At 40.0% G+C, this 17,502-nt stretch overlaps 1 protein-coding gene across 4 annotated transcripts in view; it reads right to left on the reverse strand.

Annotated features, from left to right (window-relative positions):
* Positions 1-1,330: 1,330 nt before the first annotated feature.
* Positions 1,331-17,502, reverse strand: part of LOC118098903 (E3 ubiquitin-protein ligase HECW1) — a 66,377-nt gene continuing 50,205 nt past the window's right edge. For all 4 annotated transcript variants that reach the window (XM_035143156.2, XM_035143154.2, XM_035143157.2 and 1 more), the window contains 11 exons: positions 16,540-16,623; positions 16,278-16,384; positions 14,242-14,356; positions 13,483-13,596; positions 12,121-12,273; positions 11,669-11,767; positions 10,674-10,803; positions 10,316-10,462; positions 9,918-10,032; positions 8,502-8,700; positions 1,331-6,835 (listed from right to left, as the gene is read on the reverse strand). In XM_035143156.2, coding sequence (XP_034999047.2) covers positions 6,724-6,835; positions 8,502-8,700; positions 9,918-10,032; positions 10,316-10,462; positions 10,674-10,803; positions 11,669-11,767; positions 12,121-12,273; positions 13,483-13,596; positions 14,242-14,356; positions 16,278-16,384; positions 16,540-16,623 — 1,375 coding nt within the window. In that variant the 3' untranslated portion in view covers positions 1,331-6,723. The remainder of the gene's footprint in view (positions 6,836-8,501; positions 8,701-9,917; positions 10,033-10,315; positions 10,463-10,673; positions 10,804-11,668; positions 11,768-12,120; positions 12,274-13,482; positions 13,597-14,241; positions 14,357-16,277; positions 16,385-16,539; positions 16,624-17,502) is intronic.

The following is a 17,502-nucleotide window of genomic DNA, read 5'->3' on the forward strand; positions in this document are numbered from 1 at the left end:
GGCTGTCAGTTACCATGGCAGCTCGTGTTGACTGACAGGTGCGCTGACCTATAGGAGGGAGGACAGTGGAGCGTTGTGTTGGAGGAGGGTCCCGCCTTATTGTTCTGCTGCGTTCCCATGGAAACAAACAGCATGGCGCATTGTTCTCAATGAAACATTCAATAAGTGAATACATGAGTACTTATAAAGTAATAATGAAAATGAATAACAGTATAAATAATAATATAATATTCTTAAAAATAGTATGATGAAATGATATTGTTAGCAATCATGGAGCCCTCAACTCTACGGCCCGAGAGAGCTCAACACACTACAACTTAAGAAAACAAATGCAAAAAGAAACAACATGCGCATATTAAGAAAAATAACATTATTACATCAATAAATATCAATCAAATTATTTTCATAATAATAACTAGTCTGACAGAGCTTAAATAAGACAGCTACAGAACCGTTCCTTATGCTACTGGTTAGCTACAATGCATCTTCCATTTATGTACTGTACCAATGGGTAGCAAGGTGCAAGTGTGTGTAATAGATCATTCTTCATGAGAGTTAGTTCAACCAATATTAAAATGACAAAGGAAAAATGTGTAATACTAGCAAAAAAAGCAAATGTGGCCCAAATATCCCAAAACAAATGTGTCCCTAGGGCAAAGTGTGAACTGGATGTGAGCCTGAAGTGGCCCATGTAGTATTTGGTGACTACGGCAAATAGCACAACACCACATACTTTGTGTGTAAAGCACAAAGATATTAGTTTATTGCAACATTATTCCTAAAAGTTAAAGTTCAGTGTGTAGAATTTAGTGACATCTAGTGGTGAAGTTGCATATTGCAGCTGAATACCCCTCACCTCACCCTCCCCTTCCAAACATGAAGGAGAACCTGTGGTAGCCTTCAGTTGTCATAAAAACTCAAAAGGTATTAAGTTTGTCCATTTTGGACTACTGTAAAAAACATGGCGGCCTCTGTAGAGAAGACCTGCTCCAAATGTAAATATGAAGTAATTCAATACACAGGGTCCATTCAAGGGTAAAAAAACCAAACAATACATACAATTTAGATGAAACACACTAGTGAGAACCTCACTAGGATTATTTCATATTAATTTTCTGCCGATAGATCCCTTTCACCTAAATCGTACACACTGAACCTTTAAGAGACTGCACCCACCTATAGATGACTGCTGAGCGAATGTCATTAGCTCAAGACCACAAAATGTGTCTAAAAGCTCCAGCAGAAGACAAGTTAGTATGGGATAACACTTTTTGGACTAAATGTTAGAAGGTCATCCTGCTGACAGTACAATAACCTTGTGATGAGAACGTTTTGTCTGTTTCCAAGGTCAAGAAAGAACCTTGAGATTTTATTTGACGGTCACACAGAGTTTGAGTCTGTACAATACATACACACAATGGCAGCAAGGTAACAAAGTGACCTTTTTATTGAGCTTCATAAACAGTTGTATGGTATGGTGGAGCATTAGCACAGCCTGAGTATTTAGCAACCTGTTCTCAGACAGAGCTGTACTATTCAACATTATGTACATACAGAATGTGTAATACACTCTTTCTCTCTCGCTCTCAGACACACACACGGACACACACACACACACACACACACACACACACAAAAATATGCATGCTTCAGTGTCACTTCCCAGTAAATTTGCCACCATCCATCGAGTCATTCACATATTCCCTTTGCTAAAATTCCCTTTTGTAAAATAAAAATGAACAAATAAATAACTTCAACAGACACAAATACCAAACTGCTGCTACAATTTGCCACCACTTCACCCCTCTGTAGACGCCCCATGATTTATTACTTGTCCAAAAGCTTAATTAAATATTTCTCTAATAGCTTGACTTGGTGCACTAATGCATCCGTGTTATGGGAGTGTTTTTCCTTGTTCCAGAACAAATACCAGTGTTCAAGATCTACAATGCATGTATTCAACATATAAACCTAATAAGAGCAAGACTTATGTACACTGTCTTTACATTTTACATCAAATTACATACAAAAATCTCTTATTTTGATGCATTTCATTTGTTGTCAAAATTGCTCGAAGCAGATTACTTACTGAATACACTTGGCTTTGAAATTCATGGTACAGTAAAATGATCTATCTATATATGTATATATCTATATATATATATAAGCTATGACATGGAAGAAAAATCCGTGAAGGCATTGACAGAACCTTAATAATGAATGTGATGATGCCACCAGTGACAGTGGTAATTAGAAAAACCGAGACACTGTGAACTGAATGGAAACGTAGCTTAATGCAGCGCTTAATGTAGCGGCAGATGACCAGCTAGTTTAATAGATGATTAAAAAGACACATATTAAAACACAAAGGCTTCGAAAGTGAAGGCAAACTGTTGGACTGATGCTTCTTTAAAAAAAAAGAAATAAAAAAAAAAAAGCAAACAAACAAAACATTCAAGGAAAGCTTCAGGACTTTCCATCACTTATAATTACAATACAGTATAAATAACAGTACAAAAGATTTGTAGAAAAAAACACTGGGAATGCAACATAATCACAGCCTTGTCCTGTAGGTCGGAGAGATGTGTGGATAAGGCCTCGCCACAGTGTTGCAAATGTTCTCACTGCCAGTACAGTTATATCGGACTCTGATCAAATCTATTCCTAAACTCACAATGTCTACTCTTCACATATACTGTGGTCTGTCCCACTGCAACAATTAAACATGGTATCCTGCATTTCTGTTGCTTTTGTAGCGCCCCGATTACCCCATTTTGATTATTCTCAGTGATTGAGCGAATAAAACACAACAAGCATCGCATCAAGCATCGTTCGATTGATCTTGTGAATTCAACTGTTAACAATATAATAAATGAAATAGTATAACGTCATGTGGGGAACAAAAAAGCCTGGAATCTCTATGGAGGATTAGGAGGTGGGTGGCTGAATCTTTAACAGCTTGCAATGGGTTGACAACAGGGCAGCAGGTGGCCAATCACTTAATTTAGGCCCCATTTACACTTGACTCATAACTTAACCCCTTTGCCAGAAAACACCGTCTCTGTCGGATGTTTCTCTAAAATCTAAGATAATGTTCATTTTCTCCATCCGAGGGCAACAATTAAAAGCATTCTCGCTTTATACAATATCCTGCAAATGCATCGCAAATACATTGTGTTTAAGGTTGGTAAAGGCTGTCCTCATGGCAAATAGGGGTGGTTAAGGTGTGGTTAGAGTTTGGCACCAAAGTAACTTAAGCTAAAGAACACAGGGACGACTCGCATTAATGGACTACAAATGAATATAATCAGTCTTTTTTATTTCCCACTTTCTTCCTCATTGCAACAGTCTGTTTTGCTAATAGAGGCTAACGTAGCCTGAAGCCTCAGAGATGAGGAGTGGGCTACACGGGAGTGGTAAACTCACTTCTTTTGAACTTCCCACGCGCAGATTGTTTTCATTTTCCAACTTGTCATCTTCAGACCCAGCTGACACTGACACAAGAGACACAACTTGAAGACATTTATCAGACTTCACACAGCTCACTCCGGAGATTAGAAAAGGCTTTGTACAACTGTTTTCACATATGCAGTGGTACCACGCAACACCTGAGAACACTTCAGTGTCAGTTTTCAAATCAGTGGATCTTCCCTTTAAGTTTATACAGCTCATTCAATGGTTGCAATGACAAACTGTAACGTATGTGGCTTTGAGAGATTAAAGCTTTTACACCTTTTACACATCTGGCTAAAATGTGTCCGATTTCAATCCAGCTGTTATGCGTCTGGTTGATTTTTTCTTAGCTTTTTTGGGATATTAGATATTTAATATCTGTGCATGAAGACGGATGGAGATGATTCGTGTAAATCGGGTGTCAGAGTTTCTGACAAACCAGAGTTGTGTTTCGAGCGTGACAGGAAAGCCATGTGAACACCAGGGGAACATGCTAACAGTTTTCAAAAGGAACCAATGCAAATTCTGAACTCAGGACTTGTCTGATATGAAGTATCAAGTCTGAAAATCACAGGCCACATATGAGGCAGTAAGTAACTGAGGCACAGTTTCATTACTGGACAAGAGATGTAGACAGAGGGTCAGGAATGTGGAGGGAACACTGCAGTCAGTCACTGTCCTAAAGAATATGGCAGACTGTGAAACAGACTTATGTTGCAGTCTATTAACTATTGCATATATTACACTGGTTCATCCAAGGGCCCCTGTCCACATGAGACGTTTATAGCAGAACAGCTTTCTCAGTTAAGGATCCCGATCCGATGAAGCCCTTGAAGACCCACATGCTGCTTTGCACTAGTCCCCTTGTTTGAGACAGTAAAGGTTCAGATGTTGGAGTACCTGCTCGGTGCACAGAGCAACACCATGGTACACAGACAGAGAGGTTCATCAGTGGAAGACCTGAATAAGAGGACAAGAAGCTCCCATTCAAACAGCAGGACCAGAGATGCTGACAGATGAAGCACCGTTCTGGCCAACAGGATTCATAAAAAGTCCCCTTCATCCGGTTGGAGTAGACATGTGCATTATTTTTAGTCAAGGACTCATGAACTACCTGTTTGCTGGGTCAACGTGACCACACTCCACAGAGGAAATCCCAGAAGCCCTTGTCTTGGAATTGATGGCTACTTTGAAAGAGGAGACATGACATCATTGTCTCTGCTGTTAATAGCCTTGCAGAGCCAGACGGCTTGGAGAGACTGTTGGAAGTTCTTTCTATTCCTGTCCAAAGATACCGAAATATTTGTGCCCCTGGGACACAGAGAATGGGAAGATGCATGTCCAGATCTAGGCCTATCTGGCCCCTACCAATACTTCTTGAGTATCAGAAGTGGACAAAGTATTGTAGTAGGAGCCTGCAACTACCCATAAGACCCACCCATTTAAGGGGGTGTGACACACCCATTAGCTGGATTAGCTGTTAGTGCTCTGTATCGCAATTTCTAACTGAAGGATGTTTGTAGTATGAAGTATTCCTCTATTACTCTTTTCCTAATTCCAGTGTGCCAGACCATTCCTGTTTCTTTCTTTCAGCACTTCTCCAGTGTCACCACTCCATACTGAGTTGTTTGCTGAAGAAAAGAACTGACTTTCAAATGATTGACATTGACTTGCCATGGTTAACTGAGAGGATAATAACTTAATGTGCATTGATGAGTTAACTGTTTCCTACATTGAAGTATCCCTTCTGTGGTCCAGTGGTCCTTCCAAGCTAATTATTTTGGTAATTTTATCCAAATCCTATAGTTCTGTTTTGGGCTGTATTTATTTTCTGAAACATCACAAATGCGTAGTTGTTATACTTATTTCTGGTCCATTGGGAATCTGCTTGGATAGGTGCATGAGCAATTGGTGCCCTTGCAGCGTATTGGCCCAAAAACCAGCATGGAAAAGTCAACGCTAACAAATTGGGGGGGTACATGGATGTCTGCACAGTGGACCCTTGCATTCTTGTGGATAGGGAAAGAGTTACACTAGCCTTCTAGAGGTCTGAATAATTTGTGTTTGTTTTCCAAATGCCTTCTGCTAAAGTTAATGTGCGGTGACTACTTCTTAGAATGAAGCAAACAGACGAGGTCTATATAATTTAAGCATCTTTACACTAGTTCTAATTATAGATTTGTTTGTCAAGCTCTACCTGAGGCCTTGCTACATTGCATTTCTTTGATCCCGCATTTCTTAGGGTCCCAGTCTGAGATCCTATTGACCTGCCACAGTGCAGATCCTTGCTGGCTCTCCAGATTAAAAACCAAAGATGATTGTTCCTTTTGCTGCTAGACTTCTGCATTATACTCTGGACTACTTTTTTAAAGCAACATTAATAGATTATCTGGCTGGATGAGTAAATAATTTACAATTATCAGAATTATATTCGAGCAGCAAACCACCTGAGAATTTGTGTGCAGGACTTTGCACGCATCAATAGCATTCAAGTTTGAATTCACAAAGAAGATTTACAAATTTCGACGTCAACATTTGAAGGATTCACAGGATGCAAATCTTGCAAAACAAAAATTTTCCTCAGCACACAACATTTTTCAAGTAAAAGTGTCATTTTACTTCTCCAACCCTCATTTGATGTCTAACATGCTTCTATTTAAGCTTCTCTTGTCTTTATACCTTTTATTTTTCTTTCTGATTCGATTCATTTGTTTCTTTGTATTTTTCTGTATAAGCATTTTCTATCTTTTATTACTTATTGATTTATTACTTAAATATTTTTAAAATTTCAAACCAGGTATGTCACTGTTTTTTCTTACTTTGTACACATTTGTCTTTATTTGCTTTTGTTATGATCTATATATAAATATTTGTATCATTGGATGGATTATGCATTTTGGGGCATGCAACTATAAATGATCTTGAATCCATCTTGTATACCCTTTCTTTGTGTATACATGTACCGCCATATCAGTGATTCATATTATCCGGTCTTAATGATTAATATAAAAATAACTCTAGTCCTTCTGCAGTGTACTAAGTGCTGGGTGCCGTCATAAACATCCGCATAGCTAAGTGAAAGATTTCACCACATGGTACCGTAACAGTGACATACACACATCCACATGACCAAAACCTCTTTGTTCAGTACAATCCAGGTATCTGTACCACATGAGCCCACCAGAGCCAGAGCCCTTTCCTTCGCATTATGGCCCAGCCAGGTGTGATACCCGGACGGATGCAGTGTTGATTCTTCATTTTCTGTCTGTGTCACTCCAGGCCAAATGTGCTGGTTTCCTCCACAGCGATTAGCAGTTTCTCATACAGCATGGTGTATGAAGGGTATGGAGGCAGGTCCAGGCGGTTAAAACAGGTATGAGCCCTAAGAAAGAGAGAGAGAGAGAGAGAGAGAGAGAAAGAGAGAGAGAGGGGTACAGAGTCATGGCTTTGAAGGGAAAACCTGGAGCTCAAATCATAATTTAACTTATTCAAATCTGATGTATCCAATGTACAGGTGCAAACATTTGTAGTTTTTCGATTTGCAAATAGGTTATTTCAAAACAGTATAATCTAACATGGCTCAATAATATTAACCAGCATAAGGTACTGGTCACACTAGACCAAGCAAAGCAAAGACCGAACTAATCAAGCTTTGTATTAGGTTTTCTCATTAATTCCTTTTTTAATGTGAAAGAAAAAGATGATGTAATAATTTATTTGACTTTTTTTGTCTTTGTCTTCCACATATTAAGAACCCAGCAGGAGATTCTCCACTCAGATGCTTTCATAACAACACATAAATCTCTGGAGTGTTGTGGTGAGGGGTGGTGCAGAATGCAGGAGACAGGACATGATGTATTAATTCCTCTGCGGAGATCATATGTCTTTGTTTACACCACATTTGCCCACATCACCAAAAACTCTTGAATCTCGTCTTTCCAAATTCAAAGTCTTCGTGTCTGGGTCCTCTTTTCCATCCGGAGATATTAGTGTTCTTTTAGATCTTTTCAGTGTTGCATCTGTGGTGTGTGTTAGAAATGTCATTAACATGCCAGTCCGCTCGCCACACGTTCAGACTGTGGCACTTCTCTGCAGTGAAACGTGAGCCCAGCTCTCTCTTTCTGCTGAGCGCTCTCACATTTTAACTGCTGTTTACCTAATGAATGCCCTGCAGTAAGGTCAGAGGAACACGCCTCGAACAATATCACATCTACTTACACTGCAGAGGAGGGGAAAAAAACAAAACAGCTCTTCTGCTGAGTCGGTGCATTGTTTGTGTACTGATATGGGCAATGCCAGAGCATTTATATAAAGCTCCAAGTGCCAGTAATGCAGTACTGTATACCAAACACAAAAGTGCTAGTGCAGTCTTATTATTTCATCAGTTTCCCTGAATGTTTGAGTCAAGGGAACAAGCTGTGGTCCAAAGTGTCAAAAAAACACAGCACAGGACCTTTGGGGACAAAAGTCCAAACAGTGTAGCTCATTGATGTCCTTTAATGCATTTTAGATAATAATCTGTCAGTTTATTGTTGGATTCTTTGTTAATATTGACAATAAGTAATATAGAGCCGTTTTTTAGACATGACCTCCAGAGGATGTCCGGAGAATTGGGTCCAGACTTCCTGCTGAGGTTGTCTTTCACACATGCAGCGCAGCAGGAGATTCTCAGCTCAGACGCGTTCACAACAACACAGAATCTCCAGAATGCTAAGGTGAGGGGTGGCGCAGCATGTGGAGGCAGGATGTAACATAGAGATCGTATGTTTTCGTTTACAAAAAATCAACACCAGCGTCGGCTCTTATCACCCATCAGGCTCTCCTGACATCTTTGTCGGTGTCTTCTACATGTAGGCACCAATTTATTTATCCACAGATATTTGTTTTCTTCTTATTTTTTTCATATTTGTTTCTGTCCTCCATATACTTAAGCATTTGTTTATTTATCGCAAGTCATTTCCTCATCGCACCATTTAACAACGTTATCGCATATCGCATGTTTTCCTAATATCGTGCAGCCCTTCTTTGTAGGAACCAAAGTTAGATACCTGGGTAGTGATGTGACTTTGCCCCACTTCTCGATGCAGAAGCGTCGCAGGCCGTTGGATCCCCGCAGGGCGGCAAAGCCTTCATAGGGCACGCTGGACGTCCCCGTGACGAACTGCAGCAGGCGCAGGCGCTGCTCATTGTTGAAGCGCTCCACGGCGGCCCAGAACCAGCGCATCACGATGTGACCATCATGGTAACCTGGTTAGGGGGAGTCAGGAAGTTAACATTGACTTTTCCCCCGACAAGTTGCTACATGATAAAAACATTTGCTCTCCTCACTACAGTTGCATCCAATTACTCTAGTTTTTGAAAAACTCAATCCAGACATTTCACAAACTTAATTCAAACTAAGCTGCTGTTGTTGACCAGTTTTGCAGAGGTTGGTTCAGAATATACTAGAGACTGGGACACTTCACTACTATATCTTTACAGGAGAGCTGACTTCATAATATAGTTTGACGTTTTAGGACATTGTGGGTCTTGTTGAGAGTAAGATGAGAAGATTCACATGGGTAACACATCTGTACAGTGAAGCTAAGCTAAATGGCTACTTGCTGACTCCACACTCATCCAAGTGTCCTTGGGCAGTGTCTGATTGATGCGTGTTAGAGAAAGTGCTGCACATAGATACAGTATGAATGTGCGTGTGAATGGGTAAATGGCACAAACTGTAATGGAAAACACTTTGAGTGGTCATCCAGAGGAGAAAAGCTCTATATAAATACAGACCATTTACCAAACACACTACATCAACAACTGGCTGAGACTCAAATCCAGCTTCAGATGCAGTCAGGCCTTTCAGGAACCTTGCACCTGATCGAAGTGATGCATACGGATTTTAATATTAATACCAGGAGTAAAGGGTGTTTGATAAGTCCGTGTGGTTTTATATACTGATGACAATTCATATTGTCATGTGATAATCAAACCTTGGGACCAAACTCTGGTCCTGTCTTTGCAGATGTTAAGCTGTGACTTTTCCTTTTGTTTTTGAGATTCTTTACCACTTGTCACAAGCAAAAACGTCATGTGACCTCTGAGTCTGGGGTTTGCTTTTAGCTCTCGATTGTCCTATCGTGTCTCTCGACCGTAGACTCTCTCTGTAATGTTTGAGATGATTCTTCTGTAGGTGGTAAAAGTGTGGTTTTCTGGTCAGACTTTTTAATAACTTAACTATATCTACAAGGTCCTGTTTTGTCTTTGCTGGTCAAAGTCGACCTATTGTTCAGAATCACACTCACTCTCCTGCATGCTTGCTTGTGTTACTTTCACGCAAACTTCCTGACTACATCCTTGTTGTGTGGAAAAATGCAGAGCTCCATCCAAAATTAGAAAAAAATTGGCATAAAAAAGAATTTTGTGACACTACAGAAATTGAAAGAATTGTTTCTGTTGTCACACACACACATACACACCTCCTCTGTACTCTGTGTTGCTTCTCCAATCACCGAGGTCGATCTCAACTGTCCCGGCAATAACCAGCTCCAGCTCCCGTGCATCGAATACGGACACCAGCCTGGAGTCAACCACCTGGGAGGTGGACAGGTACACGTTTCAGTGTGTGGTTGCATTCATGTGCACGTGTTAAAGTGATATAGTCATAGGACAGTTCTAAATGAACTAAAAATATTACACAGCAGGGCTTATTTTGTTGGAATTTGTTTCAAAAACTGATTCATCGAGCTGGCACCAGTTGGCCTTGGATCTTATTGCCGTTTTAATAAATGAGAGAACATAGTTTCCAAACTAATCTTTGTCTTTCAGTGTTTGTAAACTCATTTCATGCCGTTCTCGACATCTGAGAGTTGTTTACCTCATAGAAGCCTCTGACCATGGCCTCAGTCTGCTGCACCACCCCTCTCTCCACTCTCCACTTGGCCATTCGCTCGATGTAATCCTTCTTGTTCTTCTCCGTCACCTGCAGGTTGGAGCCGCCTGACTTCAACTCCCGTTCCGTTACCTAGCAACACAGCAGGGGTTGAGTTGACAGGTGAGTTATCATAGTGGTATAGTGAAATATATATATTTGCTACTCAGGATAAATACATGTAAAACAGCACTATCATGAAGAAACGAGAGAGCTACATGCAGAACAGATCATATGCACATAAGGCAGGGTTTTGAGCGATGTTGTGTCAAGCGCTGCACAACACACAAACACCAGAGCTGACCTGGCCAAAGACTTCCTCGTTGACGGTGAAGGTGAGGTCCAGGATGTCGGTGATGTCGTTGTCTTTCATCCATTGCAGAGACTGGTGGAACTCCTCGTCCAGATACTCCAGATCAGACAAGTCTGTCGGCCTGTGGGACACAAACACACATGTGACGCACAAAACTACTTTGTACACACTGGTACAGCGTGCTCATCGACCAAGCTGTTTGCTGGAGCATGTTAAAAATAATGGGCAAGATCCATAATAGATTGTGCAATCTGGGGAGAAGTTCAATCTAGCTGAATGAAATTATGCAAATTGTTTACATGTTTTAAATCAGTGCCATTTTACACAGAACTGTTTTTAAGATGAGACACTTCAGACTGTAGCAGATGACACAAATGAATCTTAATAGAGTTGTGAGGCGGGAGAAGTATTTCCACCACTGCGAATTTATGTTGAAATCTTGTAAGATATTGTTAATATTCCCAAACACAGAAAAACTGTTTTTTTCTGAATAATGTAAAAACACAATAGGTCCATGATCTAATAGGTTCATCAGTTTTAATTATTTTAACTTTTTTCATTAATTTGTTATTTTTTCTAGCATTGACATGGTCATTATCTAAATACCTCATTAACCATGAGCCTCAGCCATTACTGACATGAGAGTCAGAGGCTGTTGTAAATTCAAAAAGCTTTAGATTGCAACTGGAGCGAACACAAATAAATTGTGTCACCATAGTGGTCAAGTTCACACAAACTTGATCCAGAAAAGGAACCTGCAGATGTTCAATCATTTGTCTCACTCCTATATTTCAGTGTAATCTATTACCAAGTAATGTATTTATTGTCTGTGTCTGTGTGTGTGTGTGTGTGTGTGTGTGTGTGTGTGTGTGTGTGTGTGTGTGTGTGTGTGTGTGTGTGTGTGTGTGTGTGTGTGTGTGTGTGTGTGTGTGTGTGTGTGTGTGTGTGCGTGTGTGTGTGCGTGCGGTTGTGTGAGTGTTACTAACAGTCTGAGCAGGGCCTTGTAGAAAGGTCTGGTGAAGAAAGCATCCAGCAGGTACTGATGAATCAAAGCCAGGCCCAGGATACGACCGCTGAAACGGAACCTGGACAAACACACACACACACACACACACACACACACACACACACACACACACACAGAAATGTGCATGCAATCAGTAATGTGTGACATGAGGGTAATAATCCATCACACTTCCAAACATTTCTCTCTCACAGGTAAAGAAGAACAGTTGCATCATCCATTGGAATCATTGCACATTTCATTAATAGTGAAACCATAACTTAACCATCAAACATTAAAACAATATACTTTTATCACCACAGATGAAAAACATTTCAGTCACGTGTGTGTGTGTGTGTGTGTGTGTGTGTGTGTGTGTGTGTGTGTGTGTGTGTGTGTGTGTGTGTGTGTGTGTGTGTGTACTTGGCTGCTCACCATTCCAGATGGTTCTCGACAAACGCCGACATGGGGCTGATCTGAACAGTATAAGTGTCATTGGCTGAGTATTCAAACAGTCCGTAATACGGATTAAACAACTCCTGAGACAAGAGGAAGAAGAACTCTCTGGATGGGCCGCTGTAATCTAACCTGGAGAGGTGGGAAGACAGGAGGAGGCATTTTTATATATTTAGTTCATAGAACATTTGGACACGAAACTGACAATATAGCCTTTATGCCATTATGTTTCATAATGTTTTACACCCCACCAAGAGTATAATTTTGATTAAAAAAAACTGAATACACAATTTCCACAGCAGCAGTTGGTGATGCTTTACGATGGTTTTTGCTCTGACATTTCATATTTCTCAAAGCAATAATTCTCAAAGCCTTTTTCACTAAAACTCACTCACTGATGAAGGAGAAAACTATAGTAATTAATATTCAAGAATATTTTCTTAGTTTAAATAATGATCTCTTGCCTAATCTATTAAAAGACCAACCACAGAAACATTGTATGACCGGCCAATCAATTACAATAGAAGCTTGATGGACTAATATGGACGTTCTCTGGTTGGTAAACAAAGTTGAATCTGATGCTAAAAGTGAAATGTGCAAAACAACCCTTGTTCAAGTGAATATGGACAAAATAAAGTAGTTTGGAACAGCATCAACATTGGAAATAGGCCAATCCCAAGCTGAGAAATGATTTGCCCGACATTAACTCTTCTACTCCTGATCCTTACACACAGCTTAACTGCAGTCATGGGGCAATACCTTGTAAACATGCCTTTCATTCTTCTCTCTAATCTCCTTCATTCCTTATTGTTGTAAATGTGTTAACATTTCTTAGAGTCAGCAGATATGTATGTTGTGTAGTTAAACATACTAGTGATCAGTGTGGCCTAACAGGTAGTGTTTAATCTTTCATTTGTTGCGTAGCTTGTGCATGTGTGAGTTTATCTGTTCTCTATAGTTTGGCTCCTTGTTGTCCTGCATTAAATAGAAACCATCGGATAAACGGATTTCTTCCTTTGTGTATTAGTTTGTGTATCAAGTTTTGTGAGTGAGTAGTGCCTCTGTCTGATTTGTGTCTATTTATTTATGCTTCTCTGACACAGTGGAGTCTCCAAAGCTGCTTTCAGCATACACTGAACTTCAGAGTACTTCTGGACATTCTCCGGAGGGGCTGCATGTGAGAACACAAATATCTGTGTGACAGACTCCAGACTTTCTCCGGAGTGCATGTCTGAAAATGTCTATCATCACAAAAATGTGGACTTGTGACCACGTAACTCACAGCAGCACAATACATTTAGCTGTTGCATCACTGGTCATGTGTATGTGTGCGTGTCTCACCCCTCCTCCCCCAGGAAGGCGACGTAGAGTTTGTTCCGCTGCAGCTCTTTGCGGGAGTACGCCATCACCTGGTTAAAGGTTCCTTCCAGTAGGTGTTCTCTCCTGATCAGCAACCTGCAACAACCCCAACAGGCCACACATCACACTAGAACTACATGTACTTTAAAAACATTAAGGGTTACAAGTTCCCTCTATACAACCACATCAAAACGTCTGACCACACACCAAAAGAGAAGTCTATAAAATATTTCAATAAGTTGGATTTTTCATTTATTACTTATTTAACAATTGAATTTATCAATTATATCATGTACTTTATGTTAAAATTCCGTTTCAATTCCATTTCTACAGAGCCAGGAATTCTGGTGGTTATTTAAATGAAGTATTTCAGTTTAAATTGAAACCCACATGTTGTGGCACTGTATCTATGGCACCAACGACCAACTGACAAATAACTCTGACAAATAACTCATGTGATAGATGTATAAAATATTGTAAAAAATATATCAAAGGGTTTTATAGATGTACAGAATGTGGATGAGGATTGTTATCATACATTTGGGAGCAGATTAGAGTACTAATAAAATCGCTGTCAGAGGATAATGTAGTTTTTCTAATCCCATTAACCAGGTCATGACATCTGCTGTAAGTGTTATAGTTTAATGGGAGTACTTGATAAAGCAGTATTATCGCTGTCAGTTATTCAGCTTTGATGGTGTAATAACTTCTTTCATGTGTGTAATTTACAACAAGTCTTACTTAATTTTGCCCGGTCCTTGGCCGTAGCCCTTTGCTTCTAATTTCCTGTAGAAGTTTCTCAGTTTGGCTTCAAAGTCTCTGCGGTACGGAGCTGGAGCCCTGGCCCTCTGTAAGCCTGCACACACACACACACACACACAGATTGAAATTATTTCATTAATTTATACAACTAATATTTTAATATTACTTGACTTATTATAATATTTCTAATGTAAAATATTGGAGGTTGAAATGATAAAGCCTCCTTGTGCTGAATATTTAATGAATATAGATGTAAAGAGCTGAATATACATACAAAAACATTAGATTTTGACCATTGTAAATATATTAAAATTAACTTAAAATTAACTTTAACATAAAATTGTTTTTTATGATGCCATACAAAAACAGGCTGGCTTTTCTCAGTGTACAGCAACTGCAGCAGAGTATGTCCTGACACTCAGCGGACATCAGCCAGTTTAAAAGCTGAACAGACCAACTGTGTTGAATCATTTTCTGTTAGAATAATTACTGTACACATAGATCAGTGTGAACAGAAATACACAAATCACATAAACACCTGTTGAAACCCTGGATTATCTCACTCTAACATAGAAGACAGACCCTCAGATCAAGACTCGATCAATTTGTTTTGCACAAGGAAAGCATTGTCTTAATCTTTTATTAAAGCAACACTATATAACTTCTACTGCACAACAGCACCCTCAGCAGCCACACATGGTCAGAGGGATTAAATGGTATTCATGTAGAGACAAAACAAAGCCTATGATTCTGTTGACAGCAGCTCTGACTGTGTAGTCCCACTGCATTGAAACACAACTGATATTATCAGGAAGATCATTAATATATCGATCAAATAAAAGGGGACCTAATGGGAGCCTTGTGGAACACCCATTGTACACATTCATGATAATAGACAAAGCATTACAGACTTCTTAGTCATTTTAACTGATCTACACTTCGAGATTACTCATGAACTCATGGGTCTGATTCTGGTCATTTAGGCCACAGCTGATCAGGCAACTCTCACTGGAGATTGTAACCCTTCACCAAAGTTCCATAGTGAAGGAACAGGCATTCGAGTGGGAATGAAAGTGGTGCCATTCTTCCTATTTCAAGTCAGACTTGCATCAATCTAATATAAATTGCGGAGCAAATAATCCAAGGGGTGTCATGGTAGACCAAGGTCTGAAACGGCTGATCATGTAGTCATGGTGACGGGTTTAAGGTTTTAAGCCTGGTCCGGATCTTTCCATTGCCTTTCATATTTCAAAAGTCAATACGAAATGGACTGACCCGATGATGGATCTTTCTCCCAGTGAGACTGATTGATATGGAGCAGTTCAGCTCAACACTTCTTACTCTGTTTCCAGGTCATGTTTCAACAGAGGCAATATACAACTAACGAATGACGCACAAAATTACGAGCCAGGATTCCCTGCTGTGACCCAATTTCCCTTTATAGAACCTTCCATCAATGGAATATACACAAACACACAGATACACGCACACACACACACAAACACACACTTGTGGCCCAATAGTGGGGCTCATTATGATAACATAATTGGACTCTAACGCAGCACAGCACGCTCGGTCAAACAGCAGTGATTGTTATTGTGGGGTTTCTGTGTGTGAACTCAAATAGTAAACTAGAGTAGAAAGCATCTCGCACTGTCAACAGGCCTCAAGAGTGTATCAGCGTCACAGTAGGTGAAGGATGTGTCTTCATGTCCTTTCAGCTATCCACTGATTTAAACTGATTCAAACTGCTCTACGAAGTAAATCTATTATATTTTCTGCATGTATAGTATGAAACCAAAATATATTTCTCAACAAAGAAAGCTGTGGTGACAGTGAAAACACATTTGTGCTGTACTCTCTTCTGGAAGTTCACTAACTCATATTAGGCCTTTTAAAGACATTTATAATACCAAGTGCAATACAATCTACAGCCTGTTTTACAATCACACCAGTCAATAGTGAGTATGTGCTTGACACCTGTGAACTTAAGATATTTGTAACTGTCCACCTACCGGGAGAGTTCTGTGGTGAGGAGACGGGAGAGCAGCGAGGAGAGAAGCTGAAGCCGGGGTGGATGGGGTGAGGTGGAACATAGGACATGATGTCCTCTTCACATAAACTGCACAAACAACAGACAGAACAGCAGATCAGACAGCACATAGAGTCCGAGTGTACGTTGAAGGTGTTATTTCAGTCATTCGTGAAGATAATACTGTGAAGAAACAAGATGTTAGGTTGATACTGGTTTAAGTTGAAGTCGATGAGGTTCTTTACCTCAACAGAATGACCAGGTCGGCATCACATGACAGCTTCTCCACCCCCTGGGTCCCCTCTGTCCGAATGTAGTGGATCTTCTCCCTGAACAATCGACAAAACAAGAGTCCAATTCAATCTCTTGTTCATACCGGTAAACATTTGAGGTACTGCGACCCACGCTCGCTGACTTTTTGATGTAACCATACTCATGGAAGTCAATTTAAATTGAATTAATGAAGGTTTAATCATCCTCAGTCTTTATTTCCAGTAGATTAGAGAGCACAGTCATGCCTCCACTGTCGGTGTGAACTGTCAAATCATACTGACCATTATTCTTCCATGACATCAATGCAGCATAACCCTTCAAGCCTGGCACATTTCATTTGCAAAGGTATTTTAAAAAGATCCCTGAAGTACACTTCAGAAATGAAACTCAGCGACCGATGTGTTTATATTCATTTTGTGGGCAGCACTGGCCAAAGGTTAGAGAGGCTCTGTGGTTGGATCGTTGACTGGCAGGAAAAACCAGGCAGGAAATTTGCTCCAGTGACGAACAGACAAAAGTGTAGTTGTTCTGGGGAAACCTTCAGGTCTGAATGTGTGAACAGTGCATTCATGAGTGAAGCGATGCATTTCTGTTGGCTTGATTTTTTTCTGTTTGAAAAGAAACCAACTCAGAAAAATGGAAAAAAACGAACTCCTCAAATGATTTAGACCACAGCACACTAAGTACAGCTCTGAAAAGGCCTTAAAAGCACCTTGAGGGTTGACTAGACAAAGAGTATCTTATGAGGTCTTATGCCATGTTTACACTACATGACTTGTCTGAATGGCGACAATCGGTCAGACTATTGTCTCCAAAAATTTAGCCTCATCATTATTTCCTTTATCTTGACAAAATGAAACAAACTACAGGTTTTTAAAATTATACAAAGTCTTAAACAGTTGGAGAAGCCATGTAGTTTGTTGCAAGCAAAGCTG

The sequence above is a fragment of the Hippoglossus stenolepis genome, chromosome 19, assembly GCF_022539355.2.
Source record: "Hippoglossus stenolepis isolate QCI-W04-F060 chromosome 19, HSTE1.2, whole genome shotgun sequence".
In the NCBI taxonomy this organism is placed as follows: domain Eukaryota; kingdom Metazoa; phylum Chordata; class Actinopteri; order Pleuronectiformes; family Pleuronectidae; genus Hippoglossus; species Hippoglossus stenolepis.